The 25,256-nt window shown below is 37.9% G+C and overlaps 1 protein-coding gene and 1 long non-coding RNA gene across 3 annotated transcripts in view; one reads left to right on the forward strand and one right to left on the reverse strand.

Moving 5' to 3' along the window:
* Window positions 1–25,256, forward strand: part of plekhh3 (pleckstrin homology, MyTH4 and FERM domain containing H3) — an 83,124-nt gene that overhangs the window by 11,921 nt on the left and 45,947 nt on the right. Inside the window, exon 2 of one of the 2 annotated variants that reach the window (XM_087244861.1) lies at window positions 15,705–15,760. The exons of the other annotated variant lie outside the window; for it this stretch is intronic. Within the exon in view, the coding sequence (XP_087100987.1) occupies window positions 15,705–15,760 (56 nt within the window). The remainder of the gene's footprint in view (window positions 1–15,704; window positions 15,761–25,256) is intronic. 2 annotated transcript variants of the gene reach the window in all.
* Window positions 243–11,770, reverse strand: LOC147845701 (uncharacterized). Its single transcript, XR_015481040.1, has 5 exons — window positions 10,820–11,770; window positions 8,402–10,579; window positions 5,890–8,362; window positions 3,170–5,573; window positions 243–2,825 (listed from the first exon to the last, which is right to left on the reverse strand). It is a non-coding gene; the product is annotated as an uncharacterized LOC147845701 (long non-coding RNA).

The raw sequence follows: 25,256 nt of genomic DNA on the forward strand, positions 1-25,256 counted from the left end.
CGGAAGTGAGCCACGGAACGAACCCATCACGGCATCTCCTGCTCGGATGATTCATCCCACTTTTCATCCCGAAGCACTCTTGCCAGAGGTCTCACTCACACGCCATACCTTTCCCAGCCTCTCGATCCAACTCAAACTCCCCTGATCAAGCTTTACTTGTTCATGGAGTTTTATTTTACAGCATAAAATAAATCAGTAAAGCCCAATTGAGCTTATTTTACGATTTCTTCAGACAGGACATGGTAGACTGACAGGAAGTGAAGTAGGAGAGAGAGGGGAACAGGATACGGAAAGGTTTCTGAGCCAGAATTTGACTCGTAATGTCTGAAGCTATAAAGAAGCTCCAGTCTCTCTCTCTCTCTCTCTCTATCTCTCTCTCTCTCTCTCTCTCTCTCTCTCTCTCTCTCTCTATCTCTATCTCTATCTCTCTCTCTCTCTCTCTCTCTCTCTCTTTTTTCTACTCGATATAAGGAATTTTGTTGTGTTGGAAAAGGTGGTTGCCAACAAGAGACAAACATCACAACAAAGCAAAACCTTTGTACTCGCTTTGGTGTAGTCAATTTATGGCCTGTGTTTTGCTGATTGTTTTTAGGCATCAAAACAGAAATGCAAACAGGACCTAAATAAAGTATCAACTTGCTATTGTTTTACATTCTCTTGAAAAAGTTTCTTTGGTATTCTTGGTTCCTTTGTGCACCAGCAGTGGGTCTATGCGTGTAATCTATAACTCATGTCCGGGCATCGTGAAGGAAAATGATTCTGATATTTCACAACTGATCGCATATGGTGTGATTGGTTGCATTGGTATTGGTTTTTGCATGTTACTCTTAGGCTTCATTTACACTGCAGATGTTGATGGTCGATTCTGATTTTGTGACTGTATCCAATTTTTTTTTTGATGACCTGCTTACATCATTTTTTAAAAGTGACTCGTATCTGATCGTCTGCATTTATACAGCACTCGGCAAAGGCGCAATGACCAGGAAAAAAAAGAGCGGGCATTGACTAACAGCTGATAAATAGAGTGCTTTTTTCTTCATTCATTCATTCATTTTCTTGTCGGCTTAGTCCCTTTATTAATCCAGGGTCGCCACAGAGGAATGAACCGCCAACTTATCCAGCAAGTTTTTTATGCAGCGGATGCCCTTCCAGCCGCAACCCATCTCTGGGAAACATCCACACACACATTCACACACACTCATACACTACGGACAATTTAGCCTAACCAATTTACCTGTACCACATGTCTTTGGACTCAAGGGGAAACCGGAGCATGCGGAGGAAACCCACACGAAGGCAGGGAGAACATGCAAACTCCATACAGAAACGCCAACTGAGCCTAGGTTCGAGACCAGCGACCTTCTTGCTTTGAGGCGACAGCACTACCTACTGCGCCACTGCCTCGCCTTTTTCTCCATTCAATACATTGCACTCTCTCGCTCTCGTTAACATGCTTAAGTACCATTGCTATATGACAATATAAAAGCTGTTTAAGTCCTTGTGTATGAGATTTAAGGTTTGGGACTCTGCTGAAGTCTGTTCTGAAAAGAAAGTGTCTGACTTGAAGTCATTCGCTACGGTTTTTATTGATGCATTACTCGCATTGACAGGTGAAAATTCAATCTGCTTACACTGCAGACACGAGAACACAGATCCGATTCATATCGGATAAATTTCCACAAGGCCTGATTCTGATTTGAGTAAATCGCAATCCATGTGTTTTGTTTCTGCTTACACATACATGGGCCATATACGATTTGTGCCACATGGGATAATGAAAACTGAATTGAGTCACTTGAACAGTGCAGTGTAAATGCGGCCTTTTTTGCATGTTCAACATGTTCAATAATAAGCCTTATGCTGCGTTCATACCAGATGCGGATGAAGCATCAAGCATGAGTGATTTACATGTTACGTCAATGCAAGAACACGAATAGACATCCTGCTGCATGTTTCGCATGAATGAGGCAGCGCGAATGACATGGCTCGAGTTGCACATTTGTTGCATGTTTCGCACAATTCGCTCGAGTTCGTAAATTTGAACTTCAGCAGATTCATTTGCGCTGCGTTAACCAATCATGAGGTTGCTTTTGTAGACGAGTGATTATGACGTAGTTATTGGTGTCCCAACGGGAAATCCTCATGCTGACACCAGATAACAGTTCATCAAACTGGGCTTGGCTCAGTTGAAAGCATCACTTAAAGGCTATATCATCCAGATACAGTTTCTAGAGGAGTTGATGAACTCAAAGAACTGCGTGCACCTCTGAAACCAGGGTCTAGTGAACTCAGGCATGGCGTCAAATGAATTTACGCTGTTTTTCAGCCTTTAAAAAGCACATAAAGCACAGCTACTATCTCAGTAAAATCCATGTTAGCAATTTAACAACGAAGCTAAAGTCACCGGACACACAGAAGCCCTGCCCATGTCATGAATTTGGGTCTATTGGGTCTATTGGAAAGCGAATTAAATGAGTGAACTCAAAATGTTCACACGTCTAGTGTGAACACATCATTAGGGTGTACTAACACTTAGTTTTCCTGAACTGTGCCTGGATGCACTTCCCAGTTCGTTTGACAAGTGTGAGTGCTCCGAATTGCACCTGAGTGCGGTTCAGTTGGCTGACCCTGGCTCGGTTGGAAGAGGCATGTCAGAGCGTAGTTTGATTGGGCTTTGGCGTGGTACCCTTGAAGTGTGAGCGCAAAGCTCCCTGAATGTGAAACTGAAGATGCGACATAACTTTTAAGGGACTGTTTCATATGGATTTATTAATCATTCTTTCTTTTCAATGTGAACTATCATAGTTTATTAAAGACACAAAACCCTCACTGCACGTCAGCTGCCACCTTCCCCTGCTGAAAAATCCAGCTTAAACCAGCCTAGGCTAGTTTGCTGGTTTTAGCTGGTCAACCAGGCTGGTTTTAGAGGGCTTTTGGCCATTTCCAGGCTGGTTTCCAGCCATTTCCAGCCTGGTCTTAGGTGGTCAGGCTGGAAAATGACCAGCTAAAACCAGCTTGACAAGCCTGGTTTAAGCTGGACATAGCTGGTTTTGGCTGGGCTCCTAGCCTGGCTAGGCTGGTCAAGCTGGTTTTAGCTGGTCATCTCCTAGCCTGACCAGCTAAGACCAGGCTGGAAATGGCTGGAAACCAGCCTGGAAATGGCCAAAACCCCTCTAAAACCAGCCTGGTCGACCAGTAGGGTCAGCAAACCTTCTAATACTTGCAGCAGGATGACTTTCATGAACATTTTCATCAGTCGTGGATCTGTTGAGCAAAAGATTTGAGTATGTGCCGTCGCACCCCAAATGGCTTAAAATAATACAAAACAACATAACTAAAGCAATCTCCATTCCACTGAGTGAGAGTGCTTCTCTTCAAAACTGTATCGTTGATGACGCAAACGTGCTCCAGCTTGGAAGGTAAATGTCAATGATAGTGCAGGTCAAGGAGGAGAGGGGAGGGGGGACAATCGCGCCTAGTGGTATTACACCCTTAAATGGTCAATCCACAGAAAAATACAAATTCTGTCATCATTTACTCACCCTTTAATCGCTTTAAACGTTGATAGTGTTCATTCTTCTGTTTAACACAATAGACAATGGTTGAATGAAAACTGGAAAGCTGTAACCATTGAGTCATCAAGTCAATGGTTAGAGCTTTTCAGGTTTTTCTCAAAATATCCTCTGTTGTGTTTAACAGAAGGTATACACTTAAGGATGAGTGAATAGCAAGTAAATATTATTTTTTGGATTAACTGTCCCTTTTAAGAATAATGCCGTTTTGATGGGTTACAAAGCTTATTTTTTGCAATATTATAAATGCCACTGGAAATGTCATAGTTATCCTATACATGTAGGAAACCAGCATAATCTTTGACTTCAAGTGCTGTAAATTCTCGATAAGTGTTTGAAAGTGGCTAACTGTGAAAGGTTTGGCATCAAGGAAGAATTCTGACATCATGTCCTTTCCTGAAATTCCTCTGAATTTGAACTCTGATCTGTGCTGTTGTGCCTCAAGCACTACAGGTTAAAGGGACACCTTTAACATCTGAAGAAATGCACGTACACCTCCTTCATTTACTAATGTGAAGCGTGGGCCACTGACAGGATCCGAAAGGTGAAGAGAGGGCTTTAATGACACCCCTTGGTCTCCTGCTGAGCCTGTCCAACATTTATGGCGTCTCTCCACGCTAGTTAAACATTAGATGAGTCTCATTATAAACACCCCTTTTACTCTGTAACACTCTTGTACCTTCTTTCTCGCCTCGTTTCAGCATTTTTAATTCCAGTCTTCCTCTGGCAGAGGCCTCTGGTAGTCGTCCATCTCTCTACGCCATCATTTTGAACACAAGTGTGTATGTGTGTGTACTAATCTTAGCAGCTAGTTGTAAATTGTGGTGTGCTAGATGTGGAGCTTCTTCCCACTGACCTGGATAACGTTTCATAGATTTAGCGCCAAAACTGTCACATGCCCCTAAGAATACGACAATAATATTTATGTTGTAGTCTTGCATTTAAATAATGTTTCATGATAGATTTTTGCTTTATTTGATGGTCTTTTACCACTAACAAAAATGTAAAAATAAATCAAATTACATTTACAGTTAATTAAAATAATTAGCTCTCCCATGGAACTTTAATTCTTACAAAAAACAGGTTCTGTTTAATAGGCAGAGAGATGTGAATGAAGATTTCTATTTCGAGACATTTTCAAACATAATAGTGTTAATAAATATTTCCTAATAACCAGTTTATTTTGTCTTGACACGATGACAGTCAAAAATATGCTTCTAGGTATTTTACAAGATATTACTGAAATTTGATGGATTAAATAGGTTAAATAGGCAAGGTTTATTATGCGTTTATGTATAACTGGAGGGTTTTTTTTTGTAGCCCATTAAAGCAAAATGTTTTTTTTATGGCAGGCTAATAATATTGAGCTTAAAAACGGTTTAAAAATAACTTGCTATCCAAAATATTTTAAATGGTAAAGTATTTATATTATGACCGTTACTTAAATGTGCCTTATAATGAAAATTTGGGTACACGAAGGCATAGTAGAATAATAAAAAATCAGTATATGGAAATGGGCATGCTGTGAGCCTCAAACACCACTGTTTCTTTGCTCTCATGTAAATACCATAATTGCACAACACCGATCGACCACATTCCAATCAGAAAACAAAGCAAACTGTGATATGGGCCATGGGCTCATGGGCCATGCCCTCCTCATTTGCATGTATGCCTACTTTTGGTCATTTATCCAGACCTGACGTGCAGCTGCCTCATCAAGAGCTCACCAACTCGTATGTAGCTCTGTGATCATAAAAAAGCTCTAAAAATCATGAATATGCACGCCTCAGGCTGCGTTTGTTAAGCCATACGTTTTCCAGTGATAAAACAGTGACAATTTTGCTCTGATAGTTATTTTAAGTGTATATTTCAATTACTGTATGTGAGACTTTTATTTTGAAAATGCAAGCACCAAATTGTTTACTGTGCGTTACTGGGCATACTGCTTACATCATTTTTTAAAAGTGACTTGTATCTGATCGTCTGCATTTATACAGCACTCTGCAAAGGCGCAATGACCAGGAAAAAAAAGAGCGGGCATTGACTAACAGCTGATAAATAGAGTGCTTTTTTTCTCCATTCTTTCATTCATTTTCTTGCCGGCTTAGTCCCTTTATTAATCCGGGGTCGCCACAGCAGAATGAACCACCAACTTATCCAGCAAGTTTTTTATGCAGAGGATGCCCTTCCAGCCGCAAACCATCTCTGGGAAACATCCACACACACATTCACACACACACTCATACACTATGGACAATTTAGCCTAACCAATTCACCTGTACCGCATGTCTTTGGACTCTGGGGGAAACCGGAGCACTCTAAAGAGAGGCAAAAGATATGTTTAGTTACAAATTGAAGCACATGTTTCGACAAACACGTATAGACTGCTGAATCATGCCAAATCATTCAGCTTAACTGTCATATGTTGCTGCAGAGGTTGATACTGAATTCTGGCTATTTTCTTTGACAATATAGCTTCAAAATGCAACACAATACATCTTCATCACTCTCTTTTGTCAAGTTTATTTATAGTTTAGACTTTATCCACAACAGATCTGGTAAGCAAAGTAGGTTAAAATTACTCTTGGTTTTTAAGAGCTGCACGTGAGAGCAGAGCTCATTAATATTCATGACACAAACCATATATGGTCAGTTATGGGCCTTCTGATTCTAGGAGCATTTTATAGAGTAATAAATGAGCTTATTTAATCATTTCTGGAGATTATTTGAACTTACCCAAGCCATAAACCTACGTGTGCATGTGTGTGTGGGCATGTGCGTGTGCGTGCATGTGTGTGTGTGTCTGCAGTATTAATATTATAATGCTCCTCAATTAAAATATTTAGAAATATTCCCAAAAATTGAAGATTAAAAAAATAGATGATTCTGTAAATTTTAGAATAGAAATAAATAATGTTGAATAAATGAGAAACGATAACTAAGGTAATTACACTCGACACCCATAAAACTGAATATGATCTTTTGATTTCAAAAGCAGTGTTTGTTTTTTCTTTGAAAGTGTTTGTGTAAGAAAAGAACCGTCTTCCTGACTCTTTAGCCTCGTGACCCTTAGGAGCCCCCAGCTGAGCACGGAACGTTCTTCCGAGGCCCTGCCAGAGCCCCGGAACATGATGCCACAGTCTGGCGCAGACTGAAACACGCACACACATAGTGGTGCATGTCTGTGAAAGAGGTCAAGGTGAGGGGGGCTAGAGTTACAGCTGATGTGGGGGAGTTGGACTGAGTCAGTTTACAGCGCGATCGATTCTAATAAATCTCACCGAGTCACTGGACCAAAGGGCAGAATCTGTGCCAATGCATACCAGCCATTAGCAGGAACCCGCAGTCAAGCCGAGCATGGCACCATGGGCCTGCCAGTGGGTGGGCGGTTGACAGGGGTCAGATGGTCATCTCAGTGGGTAGAAATACACGGTTGTGTAAATGAGCCTCCTTGTAATTTTCCTGGAATTCGACTTTAACTAGAATCCGCTCATAAACAGTATTTATTGCAAATTGCGGCCTGCTCACTGCCTGTATGGTGAAACACTGCTGTTATTGAGCACAGGGCCATTCACAAGAAAATTGCTGGCAAAACGGATGGAGCAAACTAATCCTGCAAGACACTTTCATACATTTTTTTTGTGTTGTTATTATTATTTTTTTTGTAGCCATCGCCTCCCAGAAGGAATCAGAGATTCCACTGTATGTGTTTTTAGTTTAAGAATGTTGACAGGGAGAAATGTTTTCAACTGTATCGCCTCTATTTCTGACTTTGTCTCTTTCACTCCATTTTTTATGTCCCTTTTTCTTGTATTGCACTAGTGATGGTCAAATCAAAATATTTACTGTGTCCCAATTCACATACTATCCATCCTACATAGTATTTGAAAATAAAATTAGTAGACTTATGTCCCAAATTGTAGTATGTTGAAAAGGTTCCGGGATGGTTTACTGTTTCTAATAAAACTGTGTTTATTAAAGTGTAGAAGCGTCCATACTCTAACTGCAGATATTGCCCAGTTCATTGCAGGTTGAATGTGAATTCGATTGGAACTACAAACGTAGATGAAAACTGTAAATAAACTACAAACATGGTGGATGCGCGAGACCAACTGTCAAGTGGTTTTTGATAGATCGAATACAGTTGTGGCCGGAAGTTAGCAAGAATTATTAATACTTTTTTATTAAATTTCCCATTTATTGTATATTATTAACATCTACCTCGACCCCAACCCTAAACCCAACTGTCACAGTAATGTAGGAATAGTAGTTAAACCAAATATTGTTTATGTAATCTTTTAAATTACCCTATAAATTATTTTTTTTTATGGCTACCCCCATCCCAAACCCTAAACCCAGCCTCACAGTACTGTAAAAATATGAATTATTGTTAACAGCGTCATTAAAGATGCTGCTATATTGATGTGCATATCGCACTTGCGGCCAGCCGCGTATCTGATCTAGACTTTACCCTGTCAAGTAGAGAGGCTTTGGTAAAGATGTTTGTATGTCTGTTAATCAATATCTAGCCAACTGGAAAATATTTAAATTGCTTTTCCTGTGTTATATTTTATCCTCAACAACAATGATCTTATGTAAAGACGTGTTTGGACATTAACTTCTTAATGCATAATTTTCCAAAGACCTGAGGAGATTTCTCTCCATGAAAGGCTAAGGAATGGGAGAATAACTTGCTGCTGCTTCTCCAATAAGGTAGGAAATTAAATATGAAAGAAATGTGGATGATTCGTGGATGATTCACAATGGACTTAACTAAGCAACATAACGATCTGTTAACGAGGAATTAGTGTGTCCTAAAGCTTGCATACTCTTGTTACACACTCAAAAGTATTTATTTTTCCTTCATAAAAAGTATACATACAGGGTGTCCGAGTGGTCTTAAAAAGTATTAAAAATTTATGAATCAATTCAGAGAAATTAAAAAAGTATTAAAGTCCTAAATGCTATTTTAGATAGTGCTAAATTCAGTATGAGTATGCTAAAGTTTACCTGAATTTAATTTTTGAATATCAGGATGCTGTGTAGTTTATGAAATCAAAACAAATCCAGCTAGATTTGACAATGCGCTGCTTTGTTTACTGCAGTAACCAAAGAAACACTGTTATTCCTGCTGCTGTAAAGGCGCCACCTGTGGATTAACATTTGTATTCAGTATATAAATACAGTTTTTAGTTTAGGATTCCTTTCTTGCGATCAGTATTTAGTAAATATGCTGCAAGTTAAAATGTCGGCAATTTCACAGGTTGAAACCTGAAGTGGTGATAAGGTGTTAAAATATAATGTGTTAAAAGCAAAGAGTCTTAAAAAATGTCTTAAAATGTATTACATTTTAAATTTCTGTCTTTGATACCTGTATATACACTGTTTTTGGGCGAAGTAAAATTATGTGAATTGGGACGCAGCATTTGTCTTTTGGTCATTTATCTCACTCAAATCAGAAAAAGTTGGCATAGTATGGAAAACGCAGTTAAAAAAACTAAGTAGTGGTTTCTAAATTTACTTTGACTTGTATTTCCTAATTTGTGTTGTATTTTCCATACTGTAACCAATTTTTGACCCTATGTGTAACACAAAAGGTTTTAGGTCAATGAAAGTCAACGAAGCATGGATGCATTTTCATTTTGGGAAAAGCTAGCTTTTTAAAATTCAGGGATGCATGCATATTGAGTGACACAGAGAGGAAACAAAAGCCGACATCAGATCCGTTTGCAGGGAAGGACAGTGTGTATTTAATGTCTGTAGGGTGTGAAGGGTCTGAGGGCTGGCTGCGGGACAGAGTTGGTCCAGAGGGGCTGGGTGGGGCAGAACTGGATTGGTATTGCATGTAGATGGATTGAGCACAAAAGCCCTCTGTGTTTTTCTCAGTTCTTAGAACAGTCTTTTTTTAATGTTATGATCTCCCTGCAGCAGTTGAGCTCCCGGGACTGCTGAGTGTGTATGTGTGCATGTGTGCTAGAGTTCATAGCCAAGTGCTACAGATGAGGTGTTGTAACTAAGTGCACTTGTTCAAAGAGGAACAGTGTGCAAGTGTGTGTTAGTGTTTATGATGCAGTGACTAAATTTATAAAAAAAATGTTAGTCAGTAAATGTATATAAACAAATAAACATGCACATACACATATAAGCATGTGCCGGTTTAAGATTCTGAAGGTATAATTCCCTTGTATATCCCAGTTTGCATGGTTTCATGGCATTGTGATTACTGCTCTAAGATTTCTTTGTTTTAAATGTCTGAGTAAAAAAACAAAAACCTTTTCCCCTTTTGAACACAATATTTTAGTTTGAGGAACTTTTTAAAAATATTTTGGAGGGGTAATTATGTCAGGCTAAATAATTCTGATGAATTATTGACTTCTGCTCTCTTCATTTGATTCAAAAACACAGATTTTAAAATGTAAATAGCATCTTAATGTTGTACTAAAAAAAGTAAATAAAAAAAAATCTTACTTAGACCTTAGGCACGATATAGCAGAAAATTTTGACTGTTTTAAAACATTGACTTTTCCAGACCACGGTATACCCTGAAAACGGAGTTTGACTTGTGAATTGTAAATGAATGGAGAATAGTTTACTGGCACAGTGCTAACGTGAACATGAATTTAACCTTGTGAATATTCAACTGTACTTTACATTAAACTATAGAATGGCTTTAGAACATTTAGAATTTAGTAGATCTACATGACAACTTTCTAGTGCCTTATAATAGGCTACCTTCATAGCTTTTTTTGGCATATATACTACATTGAATATAGCGCATGCGCAAGATCGGATTTGTATCTGTACCAGTTGGCCGATACCAAATCCAGCAAAAATATGCGGTATCGAACCGATATTTGTTTCAAGTATCGGGATCGGTGCATCCATGGTGTAATTTGATAAAGCCAATTAGATGATATGGGCATGGTTAAGATGCCTTGATAAAAAGAGGCCAGTGGCCAAACTGGGTCTGGATACCATCGACACACCTCTTAATTTTGAAGGACATCCTGGGATTTTTAGAGAGGGTGCTCGCTGCAGAGCCATTTGAGGAGAGCTGAGCTCCAGCAAGGGTGAGCATGAGCTGTCGCTCCTCCTCCTGTAAGCTGTTTTAATGCGTACACCAACCCCACCCCTAACCCTACCCCCAGTGACATCACTCGTAGAAGAAGTGCAAAAAAGGTGGAGCTCAAGCTTAAGCTCCCCCTCGCTGGAGCTCAGCTCTCCTCAAATAGCTCTGCAGCGAGCACCACTTGGATCTTTAATGACTGCAGATTATCAGGACCTTGGTTTAACCTCTCACTTGAAGGATGTTGCTCACTGACATTATAGTGTCCCAATCATCATACTGGGGCACTAGGACCCATACAGACCACAGGATCAGTATCACCTTTTCCAACAGCATTCTAGATTTGCCATGTGGTCTCCCATCCAGGCACAACCCTGCTTATCTTCAGAGCTGCCGAGAGCTAGCTGCTGTCCTGATAGATGCTAGTAAATAAATTTGCTTGCTGTCCTTGGAGGGGGATTGAACTTGAGACTCGGCTTAAGCTACAATGCCACTACAGTATATCTGTACTATGAGAAAGAGAAAGTGAGGAGGAGGTGGAGGGAAGCTGCAGGAATTGTTGCTGGGACTGGTGAAGTAATGATTGATTAAAATGACTGGAAGGATGCAGAGTCTTCGCTGACCCCTTGCATTCTCCAGCCTCCGGCGCCTAGACTGCACCTCTCCACAAGACATTTTGCCATTTGAGAAATGGTCGTGCTAACTGAGCCAGGTTTCTCCCAAGGTTTTTTTTTTCCTTCACTTCCACCCATTGGTGAATTTTTTTTTTCCTTGCCACTGGCTTGCATAGTTCAGAACCTGTAGAGCTGCACATCGATGGATTACTCTTCAGTGTTTGGACTCTCAGCAGTGAATATTAAAACACATTGAACTGAACTGAGCTAATCTAAACTAAACTGAACTACACTGTTTCAATTCACTATAATCTTCTATGTGAAGCTACTTTGACACAATCTACATTGTAAAAGCGCTATGCAAATAAAGATAGATTAAATGTGTAGGCTCCTCTAAAAACCTGTTTGGAATTTCTTTGTGACAAATCTGAGTGAAATAGATTTTCAAATGGAAAATGCATAAAAAGAAATTCAAAAATCTATAATGCAGATCTGTGTGTTTGTTTGCGATCTATTGTAAAAAAAGAAAAAAAAAAGAAATAAAAAGACAGAAAGACAGATTGATTTAAGGGTGACTTGGCACTGTGTCTTTGTTTTCCGAGCATCTTTATCATTTGATTTCATCGTTGTCCTCGGCTTACTCAGCCGCTACATGTGGTAATTGGTGGGTGAAGCTCTGTGAAGGTGGAATTACTATATAAAGTGATGCATTCCAAAACCTATTGTTTTGACTGATTGCTTTAATAAAAACTGTTTTAAGACTAATAAGAAAGTTCTGAGTTCTGAAAGCGAAGCAGTGGCGCAGTAGTTAGTGCTGTTGCCTTACAGCAAGAAGGTTGCCGGGTCGCTGGTTCGAGCCTAGGCTCAATTGGCGTTGCTGTGTGGAGTTTGCATGTTCTCCCTTGTTTGCGTGGGTTTCCGCAGGGTGCTCTGGTTTCCCCCACAGTCCAAAGACATGCGGTACAGGTGAATTGGGCAGGCTAAATTGTCCGTAGTGTATGAGTGTGTGTGTGAATGTGTGTGGATGTTTTCCAGAGATGGGTTACGTCTGGAAGGGCATCCGCTGCGTAAAAACTTGCTGGATAAGTTGGCGGTTCATTCCGCTGTGGCGACCCTGGATTAATAAAGGGACTAAGCCGACAAGAAAATGAATGAATGAATTAATAATATAATATATAAAAGAGATGCTCAGATCAGGCTTGTTAACTCAAACAAACCCCATGCGATCTGTTCATAAAATTGGCCGGATTGGTGAGTGCCCAGTCATTAAATGTGATTATCGATTAATCGATTATCAATCTTTGGCCGATCAATCGGAGCATGCCTAATACATAATAATAAAAAATTAAGTATAATAATAGCTTTACATAATACATTTCTACATTTGAATGAATTTCTTTCATGCAGTTGTTCATGTTTCTTGGGTTGGTTTAATGCATTCCTAAGTAGTTGCTAGGAAGCTTTAATTAAGTTTTTCTCCAGTGTTGTTGCTAAGCTGTTACAATGTGTTTGATGATTTGACACTTCTACTAGTACAAGTGAACTAAAATACAACATCTAACTATAATCATGAGCAGTAATAGTGATGCTTGATTGGTCCAACCAAATTCAAGAACAAAAGAGGTTAAAGTGAAGTCTAAATTTAGACTACTTGGTAAGTGTGTGTGTGTGTGTGTGGTAGATTCTGAAATTTACAATTTAGCAAAGAGGAAGTGTGGTCAGTTTTGTGCCACTCAGCTTTGTATGTGCAGAGCATTTTAAATAAAAATCCATTGACTGACCTTATGACTTACTAGACTGGGCATTTGTAGTCATTTGAGAATTACCGTGCACATTATTACACGAATTCACTCATTATTAATTTACAACTATGAAAGCTGAAATACCATACAGTCTACTGACTTCCAATATGAACAACTCCAGTTTCTTTTGGTTAGCCACGTTGAGTCTCATCAAAGGGTTTCAGGTCATTCAGGTTGACCTTTCCTGGACCCCTACTGCAGCCCAGAGCCCCTTTTTTGGTCTGGCTTCCTTTCTTTAATATGAGCTCTGAGATTGGAAAGAGGAAGCCAGACCTGAGGAATGCTTTAAAGAATTCGGATGTCCCATTGAACCCTAGCCCGTCACGCTGTCAATCATTTGTGCAGATGCCAACAGCCAAACTATTTTCTTAATCCATTCCTCTATCTAGTTCATCATGGGTGGTTGAGCAACCATTTTGAAAAACAGTTGTGTAAATTGTGCAGTGCAATCTTCTATGTGAAGCTGCTTTGACACAATCTACATTGTAAAAGCGCTATAGAAATAAAGGTGAATTGAATTGAATTGTTGGAGTATATCTACATGGTATTCAATTTTTGGTGTATATCTCCAAAATAGAAATCTACATCATATAAGTATAATCATAAGTCAGATTTATACATCAAGAAATTGCAGTTGCTATTGTAATTGAAAGCAATGCTGAAGCTGTTTTTATATTTAATACTCTAAAGCTTATATTGAAACATTGGGGGCTTTAGTCTTTAATCTTGCTTTGAAATAAAATAAATAAATCACAAAATATAATTTAGCGATATGATTGTTTATTTGCAATGGTGGGAGACTGAGTTCCTTAGAGTGTTTTCACTCTTTGTTCAATTGCCTGGACCGTACCCAAGTTCAATTGTCCTCCCCCCTTGCCGCCCTGGTTTGGGTTCACATTGTCTTTTCCTTCTGAACCCCAGTACGCTTGGGTCATCAAGTTGCTGTTTAGTGTAGGGATGTTGCTAGTTGATGGACACAAAAGCAAAGTGCCAAAATGGAAGAACGTCCGCACATTGAGGTCATTCTGCTTTTATTCAATCTTTTGGTTTTGGACATACAGAAAGCGTCTCGAACGGCATGAAATGTCATCAGTCTACAGACATTTCCCAGTATTTCTGTTTCAATTAGGATTTCAAATTAATTAACCTCGAAAAAGGCAAAGCAACGCAATCCCTACCAGATTACTGTTGTGTTTACGATAAGGAAAAACGCTAAACACATATGGGCATTTCTTCTTGTTTCTGTTTTCTGAACTAGTTTACAGATGGCCAATCAAAAAGTAACTCGGGGTTATACAAAGAGTGGCCAACACTAAATGCATACATTCCTTATATGTGAGTCCCATCTCGCACTCAATACACTACAATTACTATGGTATAAATACAGCACTACAACATACAAAAGAGAGAGATTGACTTAGAATGTCACTCACCAGTTTAATAATGAATTGATTAACTGTAGTTGGAAATCATGCTGTTTTTCTCCTCTAAGGGCTTATTATGTGGTCTCTGTCGCCATCTTGTGGATAGACAACATCAACCGTCTTTGCTCTGCTCAATGACAGGCTAATGGATGCTCATGCGCTGTCTCAAAAATTATAAATATCATAAATAGGCAGTATCCTTATAAATAAACTTCATAGTTGCAGTCTAATTAGCTTCATTCTTGCCTGAAAAAGCCTCAAAAGTAATTTATGTTGTCCAGCAGCTGCAATATTTGTCAAACTGTAGTGAGTTTATTGATCTGCTGTCACTTCATGTGGCGCAGTAAGACAGAAGGGTGCCTCACAAGGCTGTAAGAGTGCTGTTGTTATAGGAATATCACACAGCTATCAGAACCAATCAGATTCCAGAATATAGAATAGACAAACAGAATATACAAACAAATAAATAAATAAATAAATATATATATATATATATATATATATATATATATATATCTATATATATATATATATATATATATATATATATATATATATATATATATATATATATATATATATATATATATAAATTTAAATGTCGATAGACGCATTACCAAAATATCAAGGTACTGGTTAGTAGCATAGTTATGTTTGCGATAAAATATAAAGCCACATGATAGACTAGGGTTTGTCCTGATCATAAAATTTGGCTAATAATGATAGACAATGCACATAGTTGTATATGCAGACAAATAATTATAAGGGTAACACACACAAGACTAAAGTTTAATGCAATTAAAATAAAAAATATATACATTACATTAAATTACATTACATGCAAAACCATTTACTATATGTAAATTAACCTTAAGTAAAGTTAAGTTCATGGGGACTTCTAAAAATGTCCAAAAAATAATAAAAATTCCAAGGCAACTTCCAGGTAATGCATTTTATTACCCTTTTCCCATTTTAAAATCCCCTCTCTTTTTAGTGGTTTCGGTGGTATCCATTTCTGAAATTTTGTTACCATGACTATCCAAAACTGAAGCAGGCAATGGAAGCATTTGTTTGTTGAATGTATCGAGACAGAGGAAGTGAAAGAGGCTGAATGATCTCAGTGTACTGCACATCCTTCGAGAATATCAAGCACAGTTTACTGGAAAGGGAAGTGACAGATCAATACCTGCCAGATGCCCATGTGTTCTGTCCTTTCTCTTTTACAGGGGCAACTAGAGGTCACTCTGTCTCAGCCCACTCGATCAGCCAACGGCACTCCTTGGTGAGTTCAGACATTAATGAGGTTTTATACTGTATGTGTGTGTGCATGCGTTCATGCATATATACGTGTGTGTTACATCTTAAGTCAGCATATATTTGACATGGGTTGGTATATGATTCTGATGAAATGATAACCTTGGATAAAAATATCACGGTTTCACGGTATTGTGCTCATTGCTTTAAAATATGTTCTTTTTAAATGTCTGACCATTTACCACTTTGAAAACAGTTTATATTTATTTTGAGATACATGGATAATAATTTGGAGCAGTCAACATGTGAGGCTAAATAATTCAAGTGAATCATTGACTTCTGCTGTCTTCACCAGTTTCAGAACCACTGATTTCTTTACAATTTCAAATGTTATCCTTGGATATCTTTCTGCTGGAGATACTGTTGTCCTAAAAACAAAACCCTTTACAAATATCGTAGGAACAGTAAAGCAGAACAGTTTGTGACCTTGACTTTTCCAAAGCGAGGTATACTTTGAAAACGGTCATCGTCCTATGTCTAGCATATATCATTAAAAACACTGTGGTGGTGCAGTGATTATATCAGATAGTAAAACCATGATATTTTAATAAGATACACCAGCATAGAGACTGAGTTTCTTATGTTCACAAAGACTTCTGTGCAATATACTGTATGTACATGTACATTTTACACTTGTGTATTTGGAAAACGGTTTTAACCAAAGGTGCACGTTTGATCAGTTCTTGCTTTCCTTGGAAATCAAATCCACAACCTTGACGTTAATAGCACTACGCTCTACTGTTTGAGCCACAGGAAGTCTTTTTAATATTTCTGTGAAAACACTAATATATGATTTTTCAGGATTCTTTGATGAATAGAAAGTTGAAATTTACTCAGCAGGAGGTTAATCAGCCACGTGTAAGATAATGGTATGTGAGCCAGCCAGATTTTGTCATAGCTCAGGGTGTGTCACAAGACAAAGAATCAAATGTGCGCAAAAAGTGTTTGACTTTTAATTAGCAAAACCTCAGTGTAAATGGGTGATTATTTTATGGTGTAATCAAGACTGCAAGTCCTTGAAGCTACAGGAAGAGTGTGTGCGCCTGCTAGTTTTGATGGTTTATGAGGACACAACTTTAATGACATGATTGACTAGGCCTTGTGTCCTCAATAAGTTAAAAATCATACTTAATGGTATCTTTGTGTTTTGTGAAGGTTTGGTTTAGGGGTAGGGGTAGGATAAGGCCATATAATGATGTTTTTTTACAGCATAAAATGTATTATACCTCCTGAGAGTCCCCATAAACCACTAAAACCTACATGAGTGTGTGTGTGAGCCTCGTATTTCTTATATTATGAGGTCTAAATGTCCTCTCAAGTATAACAAAATTAATTTTGACATTGTGGGGACATTTTTGTCTCCATAAGGAAAACGGTTCATTAATCTCATCGAATGGAGTATTCATTCATTCCTTCGGCTTAGTCTCTTTATTCATCAGGGGTCACCACAGCGGAATGAACTGCCAATTTGTCTAGCGTAAGTTTTACACAGCGTGTGTCCTACCAGCTGCAACCTTGTACTGGGAAACATCCATAAACACATTCACACACGTACACTATGGCCTATTTATTTAATTCAATTCACCTATAGCACATGTCTTTGGACTGTGGGGAAAACCAGAGCATCCAGAGGAAACCCAGGCCAATACAGGGAATACATGCAAACTCCACACAGAAACTCCAACTGACCCTGCCGGCACTTGAACCAGCGACCTTCTTGCTATGAGGCGGCAGTGCTAACCACGGAGCCACCGTGCTGCACCTAATGGAGTATTTTGAAAATATAAAAATGCTGATTGTTTAATGTGAGGATTGGATTAGAGAAGGGGGAGGAATATATGGTTTGGGCTGTATAAAAATCATTACATTAACAGGAAGCCCATAAAGATAACTATACAAGTGTGTGTGACTTACAGTGTGTGTTTCAGCAGGTTGAGATTTGCATGAAACCTTCAGCCAGACAGTGACTCAGTGTCTTTTATCGCGTGTAGAGGTCGCTGGGTCTCATCACGGATTAGACACACACACGTCCTGTTACCAGAGTGCTTTCTGTCCCGCTCAGCTGGCTGGATGTGGAATGTCTTGGCAGTATTCTTGAGTAAACCGTATTATTTTTAGCAGAGGTTACTCCATCATACTGTCCTCAATCACCATATCTGAACGAGAGGATTAGCTTTGTATGCGTCTCTCATGGTTTATTTCCTCTATCTGGCTTTTTAAATTTCAAGCATTTTATTGATGTTTGGCGGTGGATTTCAGGTCTTTTGGCCAGCTGCTCTGTTCTGTCAATCCATTAGTGTGTCGACCTGACAGGTCACAGCTTGGTGCTAATGTGTTTCCCATGTTTCAGCGGTTGGACTTTCATGGTTTCTGTATTGAATTCTGCAGGGGCTTTTTGCTGTTGTTTAGGGCTGTGCGATTTGGGTTAATTTTTATTTTTTTATTTTTTGACAGATATTGCGATTTCGATTTGGTTTGCGATTAAATATTGTAGTCAAGCTTCAGTTCAATGGCGTTAATGACAAGAAACCCTAAAAGAAGATGTTTTAGTATTGAAGTATTACATATATTTACTTTTGCTGTTGTTATTTACTGTTGCTTAACATGGTAAAACACACACATGAACTGTACATACACATACAAGCAGTCGAGTGTAAGCAAGCCTTCCAGCAAGGACATTGCTTGGTTAATAAATAAGCAGCACTGAATTTTTAATTGGATGAAAATCAATCATCTATTGACTACAGTTCAAAATGCCACTATGGAGAATGCTGCTATATAGATTATTGCCCTACAGAGAGAAGTGCACACTGAGAGTGATTAGTTGTCATGTCATGATTACTTCAGTTAAGACAGTGGTGTGTTAGCAGTTAGTGAACAGATATTGTGTTCCTGTGACAGATCGATGATTTATTCACATTTAGAAAGTGTTTAAATACGTGTGAGAAAATGAATTGTAAGAACCTTCTTTTTTGTTTGTAACATAATGTTGGGTGTTTTAGCTATTTCCTGCATTAAACAGATCTTTTTGTGACAGACTGATGATTAATTTACGTTTCGAAAGTGTTTGAAAGGATTGAGAGAGTGAGATATGGATAACCGGGTCATATTAGCTTTTATCATGGTGTTAACCATTGATTAATCAGGCTATTGATGTGTGTAAGTCACGTGGACTCTCAGTAAAGATCACACACTTACAGAATAAAATCCCCTTAGTAAACGTTTATAGAGGGATGCATAAAATATGCTTTCCTTCTTTCTACCTTTCCTCCATCCCTTCATTTCTTTTATCAGTTTCCTGTCAGTGTGGGCCACACAGATGGTTTAGGTTAGCGAGCCTAGGCCGCAGAGAGCGTCAGAGAGGGAGGGTTACACACACACACACACACACACTGCAATGTTGCCTTCATATTAACCAGTTTGCCTGGCACTATTACTAACCCCAGAGTTTCCAGTTCCATGACGCTGTTCCACTGAAAACATACAAAACATCTGAGCTTAAGCTCTCCAAGCCGCAAGGCCCCCTTGCACGTTAATAGTTTCTATTTAGTCTTTTCATATCACTCACTGTTTATCTATATGTATTATGTATGTAGAACTACACAACATCTAAAATATATATTATATTTATCATTGTAAGCTTGAAAAAATAAGATACTATTTTAAAATGCCCTTTTTTATTTTCTCAAAAAGTGCACTTACATTAGATACTTGTCAGAGATCATACATGTGAATAAACTCCCAAATATAAGCACAAATTCGGTACATCCACCTTCTCTTTCAGCAATATATTCTTTCCTTTATATATGCTTTTCCTTTTTGCATGTAAACTAATGTTATACATAAAAAACATATTGGAAAAAATATTGGGGGACAAAAAAAAAATATATATATATATATATATATATATATATATATATATATATATATATATATATATATATATATATATATATATATATATATATATATATATATATATATATATATATATATATATAAATAAATAAAACAAGATATACATACACATAAATGTCAGCAACAAAACTATGTACATGTAGGGAGTGATCCTTCCGATTTTAAGCTAACAGAAAAGTTCAGGTCTATGGGATGTTGCATAATTGCTTCTTTTTTTTTCAGAATGAAATAAATTGTTCTATTTTCCCATTTACAAATGCGGTAATTTTCTCCATTTTATAAATTTCCATTGTAATTTTATTGTATCATTTTGTTCTTCAAAGCTCATCTGGAGTTGTGGTCATAGCAACAGGGCTGGTAGCTAAAACCAGGAGCAGGCTTGTTTCATATAAACCGGATTAGATCGGGTCTTTTCAAGCAAGGGTAATACTGAAAGTACCAAATGAAATTTTCTTACAGTAGTAATTATATACACTTCGGAAAATAGTAAATCATCAAAAAAATATCAAAGTTATTAATTTATAAAAATATAAATATATATGGGGTGGTTCTCCTCAAGGGGTAAAACATTTATTAATATATTTAGATACAAACGCATACTATTTTAAGGTACCAGCTTTAGTACAATTTGTGTATAATAACAGATATGCACAATTATCGACTGTTTTTTTTTTTTAAGGAATAATAATTTATGCAGTCATGCATTTTTTTAAACAGCTAATATGACGAGGGGTTTGATAATTTGCAAAAGTTGCAGACACCTTTTGCGATATCAAAATGCTTTTTTGATTAAAAATTAATTGAAACAGCCAGTTATTCTTTACGCTGATTAAGAAACTTGAATAGGCCTAGGCTACTACAAAGAAAATCTGCTCTAAATGTAAAACTAAATAAATTGCTAAGTACTCATGACACATGAAAATTGCAGTGCCTGCAGCCCACAACAAAGATAGAAAGTTATTGCGTATCATATTTAACAAACTGTTCACTATGAATTCTATGTAGTTTTGCTCACATGGATAATTGAATATTAACCAGATGATGTCATATTATACACTCCTGTGCCATCAGCCAATTGTTGCATTGATGATCATGATTCCGATTGATCGGAATAGATCTGTACTTCACAACACATGTAGCGGTCTCAGATCAGTTCATCCAGACATTTTAATCTGATAAGCAAACTTGTTAGAAGAACCAAGTTAGCCAAAGATCAGTTATCAAGACTAATAGATCCAGGATCTGTCAAATCAGATCAGTCAAATCATCTTAGATCATTTAAGCGAGGTACGAAGAACAGATCTCTGAAGTCAAATTTTTTTTTTTTGTTAATCTATACATCTGAAAATATGTCACCCTTTTGATAACACGTAATAAATTGCTCTTAATGGCAACATTTTTACCTTAGAATAGGAAGAAATGTCATCATAACTTTAGAGATTAGATAAGGTTGCTTATGTAAAACACTGTAACAAGCTACACGCTTGAACTTGGATTGCTTCAAGCAAAACAAAGCTATGCTTTTGTTGTCAAATTATTACCAGATGTTACATTTTAATCAATTGCTATATATTTTAGTCTTTAAACAATAATGTTAAATGGTTTTGAAGTTGGGAACTTTTTTTCAAGGTAGTTGAACGATGTCTGTTATGTTTACTATGGCTTTTAATACATAAAAAAATAATTTAATAATGTAATATTATTCAATTTCAGTGTCACAGGGTTGTTAAGAACTCATTTTATTAAGTTTGGTGCTCAATAAAACATATTTGGTTATTAATATTTAAAACAATTTACTTCCGGATGAATTTGGATTGAAGCCCCAAAATTTGTATCTGTGAGTTTTGTAAAAAAAAAAAAAAAACATAAAAAACAACAACAACTGCTAAACAGTAGAGGTTTCTTGAGGCAACTTTGTTTTCACTTCCGTAAACACACACAGTTTGCTTATTTTCCTTTACCCTGCCATCAAATCAGTGCTCACTGCTCCGTGTGTTTCATTTTACAACCGTTACAATCTCAACTGCTCTTTCCAGTCCTTCCTGTTCTCTCTTCCTCTCCCTTTCTTTCACCAGTCGTGGAATGAGTGTAAACTGATGTCTTGGTGCGTCAGTAAAGTCAACATCTCACTTAACTGACAGTTGGTTAGATATTTCGTCTAGGCAGCTTTATCTTGTATATCCGTTTATTTGTACTTCTCTCTTGCTGTTCCTCCATGTCTAGATTTGGGGAATTTGGTGCACTCGTTTTCTATTATTCCTGTCGTTTAATCCTGTGTGACAAATTGCTTCCTGCTCTGCTCTGCGTCTTGCAGGAAGTCGACTGGTAGGCCCCTCATGCAGACTCTGGGAAAAGAGTGGGCAGCGGTGGGTCGGTCGGGATGGGTTTGATTGGACAGCTGTGGAAAGCCTAGAGACCCCCTATATACACATACAGACTTATCTCGCCCCCCCTACAGACACACTACAGCAGTCCAAACCTGCGTTCCAGCTGTGACTGCTGAATAAAGCCCTACTTTACAGTTTCCAGACCTAAACTTCAAACACGCCTCCACTTCCAGCACATTCTCACTCACACAACACAAATCTGCCTATAAATTTCAGCTTTCAGTATCCCTTGGGAAAGAAAATGACAAATTGGAGCTCTAAATGTCTTAGCTAATTCTCTTCTTAGCTGAAACCTTTGATCAAAGCACAAACTGAGTGTCTTTTTTAGGAATGCATGTCAACAATAGCTGTTTTCATTCAATCTGTGCACTAAATCATACTCAATCATACTAAACAGTTCTGCAATACAAAGCTCAATACTTCGCAAACATTATATAAGCTATCACTGCTATGCTGATGATCTCCAACTACATTTTCCTATCAAACTAGGGAAAGATTTATCATTGGAACACCTTTTCTTATGCCTAACCAACATTAAGACCTGAATGACCAATAACTCTCTGCAATCAAATGAAAATAAAACAGAAGTGCCATAATTAGGTTGCGCTGCTACCAACGATTCAATCTCAGCTAGGACTCCTAAGCGATCACACAAAGAGTCTCAGAGTTAACTTTAATCCACTCTTGCAGTTTGACAAACATGTAAATGCAGTTGTGAAGAGCAGCTTTTTCCAGCTTAGATTGGTGGCAAAAGTTAAACCTTTTCTTTCTAAAAAAGATTTAGAAATTGTAACACTTGCTTTAATCTTTAATCTCCTCTCGGTTAGACTACTGCAACTCTTAGTACATTGGTCTACCTCAGTCAACACTCTCTCTCGGTTACAGTTGGTCCAGAATGCAGCCACCAGATTAATAACAGGAACTAGGAGAAGAGATCATATCTCCCCTGTCCTTGCCTTATTGCACTGACTTCCTATAAAATTTTGAGTTGATTTTAAAATTCTTCTTTTCACTTATAAAGCATTGCACAATTCTGCCCTGGCCGTTGTCAGTGAACTTATTAGGCCATATACAGCTTGTAGACCGTTAAGAACCCATGAACAGTTTCTTTTGTCTGTCCCTCAGTCTCGCTGCAAATCAAAAGGTGATCGAGCTTTCAGTGTTGCGGCCCCAAGGCTCTGGAACAATCTCCCTCTGAACATCAGGATTTCTTCTTCATTGGATGCTTTTAAATCTAATTTAAAGACTTATTTTTACTCCCTTACCTTAAAATGACAAATGCATGCTATTTCTTATCTGTATTTTAGTATTATTTATGTACATATATATTTCCTTTTCTTATATTTTTAAATACCAGATTTTGTATTATTTTATTTTATTGTAAAGCACTTTGGATCAACTACGGTTGTGTAAAATAAATAAAGTTTGCCTTGCTTTCCCTTGCAGTTAAGACATTTTGGTGTTGATAATTCAGTAGCAACGTCTGAGACAAAGTTGAAACTACAAATGAGAACTCCATAGAGTCCCTTGAGCAATCAAACATCAGCGCCTCAATAAAGTTAGGCAAAGATGCATCATTATCCCATCATGATATATGTTACAGGTTTAAAAATAATCAAACCAATATCCCAGCAAACTTTTTTGTTTAATAATTATCTAATAGACATCTAAATGTAGACTGCTTGGCTAAAACAAGGCTAAACTTGGGCTGTCAGTGAAAATCTAATAGATGTCTAAGAATATCCCAAAACTAGACTAGTCGTCAAATAGACAGATTAGACAGACTTTATATGCGAGTCATTCAATTCTGTTCATTTGATGACTAGTCTAGTTTTGGTATATTCTTAGACATCTATTATATTTCACTGACAGCCCAAATTTAGCCTTGTTTTAACCAAGACGACTATGTTTAGATGTCTATTATACATCTATTAGACATCTTTTAAAAACAAAAAAGGCTTGCTGGGATTATTCAAGTCAGAATAGCTTTGCTTTTTTCTTTTAAGGAAGTATTAGTTTCCTTATCCTCATTCGGGACGGTCGAGTCAGAATGCGTACTGTAGGTTTGGCCTGGTGCCATGCTGATGTCACTGTGCCTCACTCTTATCCAATATAATAGATCAAACAGTCACACCACGCCAAACCCTGGGCTTTATCAGTGCCTTCTTGTGTAGGTGTGGCATTTCAAGTTTAGACACACAATAAATGCGCAGACACGTGTGTATGTTTGTGCGTGCTTGTGTGTGTGCTTGTGTGCGCGTGTGTGTGTGTGTGTGTGTGTGTGTGTGTGTACTCGAGCATACATGAATAAGTTGCGAGGTTTGAACGAGATGTGACCTGCTTTGTGTCGATCAGGAGCTGGTATTGTTAGGTAATCAGCGATATGTAATTGTGTTGCATGTTATCTGGCTCCGAGGGTCCAAGGTGCTCGTATTGATCTAGAGTGGCTCATTCACTCAGAAGGGCACCAGTGTTTAGACAGCCAAAGGCCAACTACTGTAACCCTCACTTCCTGTCTTTCTTTTTGTTTTCTTTATTCGTTATCTATATTTCCCAAAAGAAAAGGGCAAATAATAGATCCATATGATCATGCCTGCGTTTTTAACAATGAGTTTTTAAGACCATTCTGTTGTTAACAGGTATTATTCACTATATAGGCGTCTTGACTAGGGTTCTTATATTTAGGTCTCTAAAGGAGTTTTACGCCCTATTCACACGGGGCTTCAGCGTCAACGCTTCCCATTCACTTTGAATGGGTGATGTCAGGCGTTGCCGAACTGCATTGTGGATCCGTCGGCGCTGCTTCAGAAGCGTTCCTCGCTGCAGAAGTTGGGACTAGCTCAACTTTTCAAGCGCCGACGGAAGCGTCAGCCAATCAGATCGCTGTATGCAATTACACCAGCTCAGACAGTGGCCTATTGCTGACTGAATTTCATTGGCTGACGCTTCTATGACGAGTTTCAGCTCCAACTTCAGACACGCCTTCTGTCAAGCGTTGACGCTGAAGCCCCGTGTGAATAGGGCGTTAGATTAAAGACTTTTGCTTGTTTATTTAAACTACAATATCAGTAAGTATGAAATTCTACAGGCAATTGTTTTATATGTCTATTGTTTGTTTTGTTTAGTTTTATTATGTTTTGGTTGGCTTGTTTTAAAAGT

Source organism: Danio rerio, chromosome 3 (genome assembly GCF_052040795.2).
Source record: "Danio rerio strain M-AB ecotype USA chromosome 3, GRCz13ab, whole genome shotgun sequence".
Taxonomy (NCBI): Eukaryota; Metazoa; Chordata; class Actinopteri; order Cypriniformes; family Danionidae; genus Danio; species Danio rerio.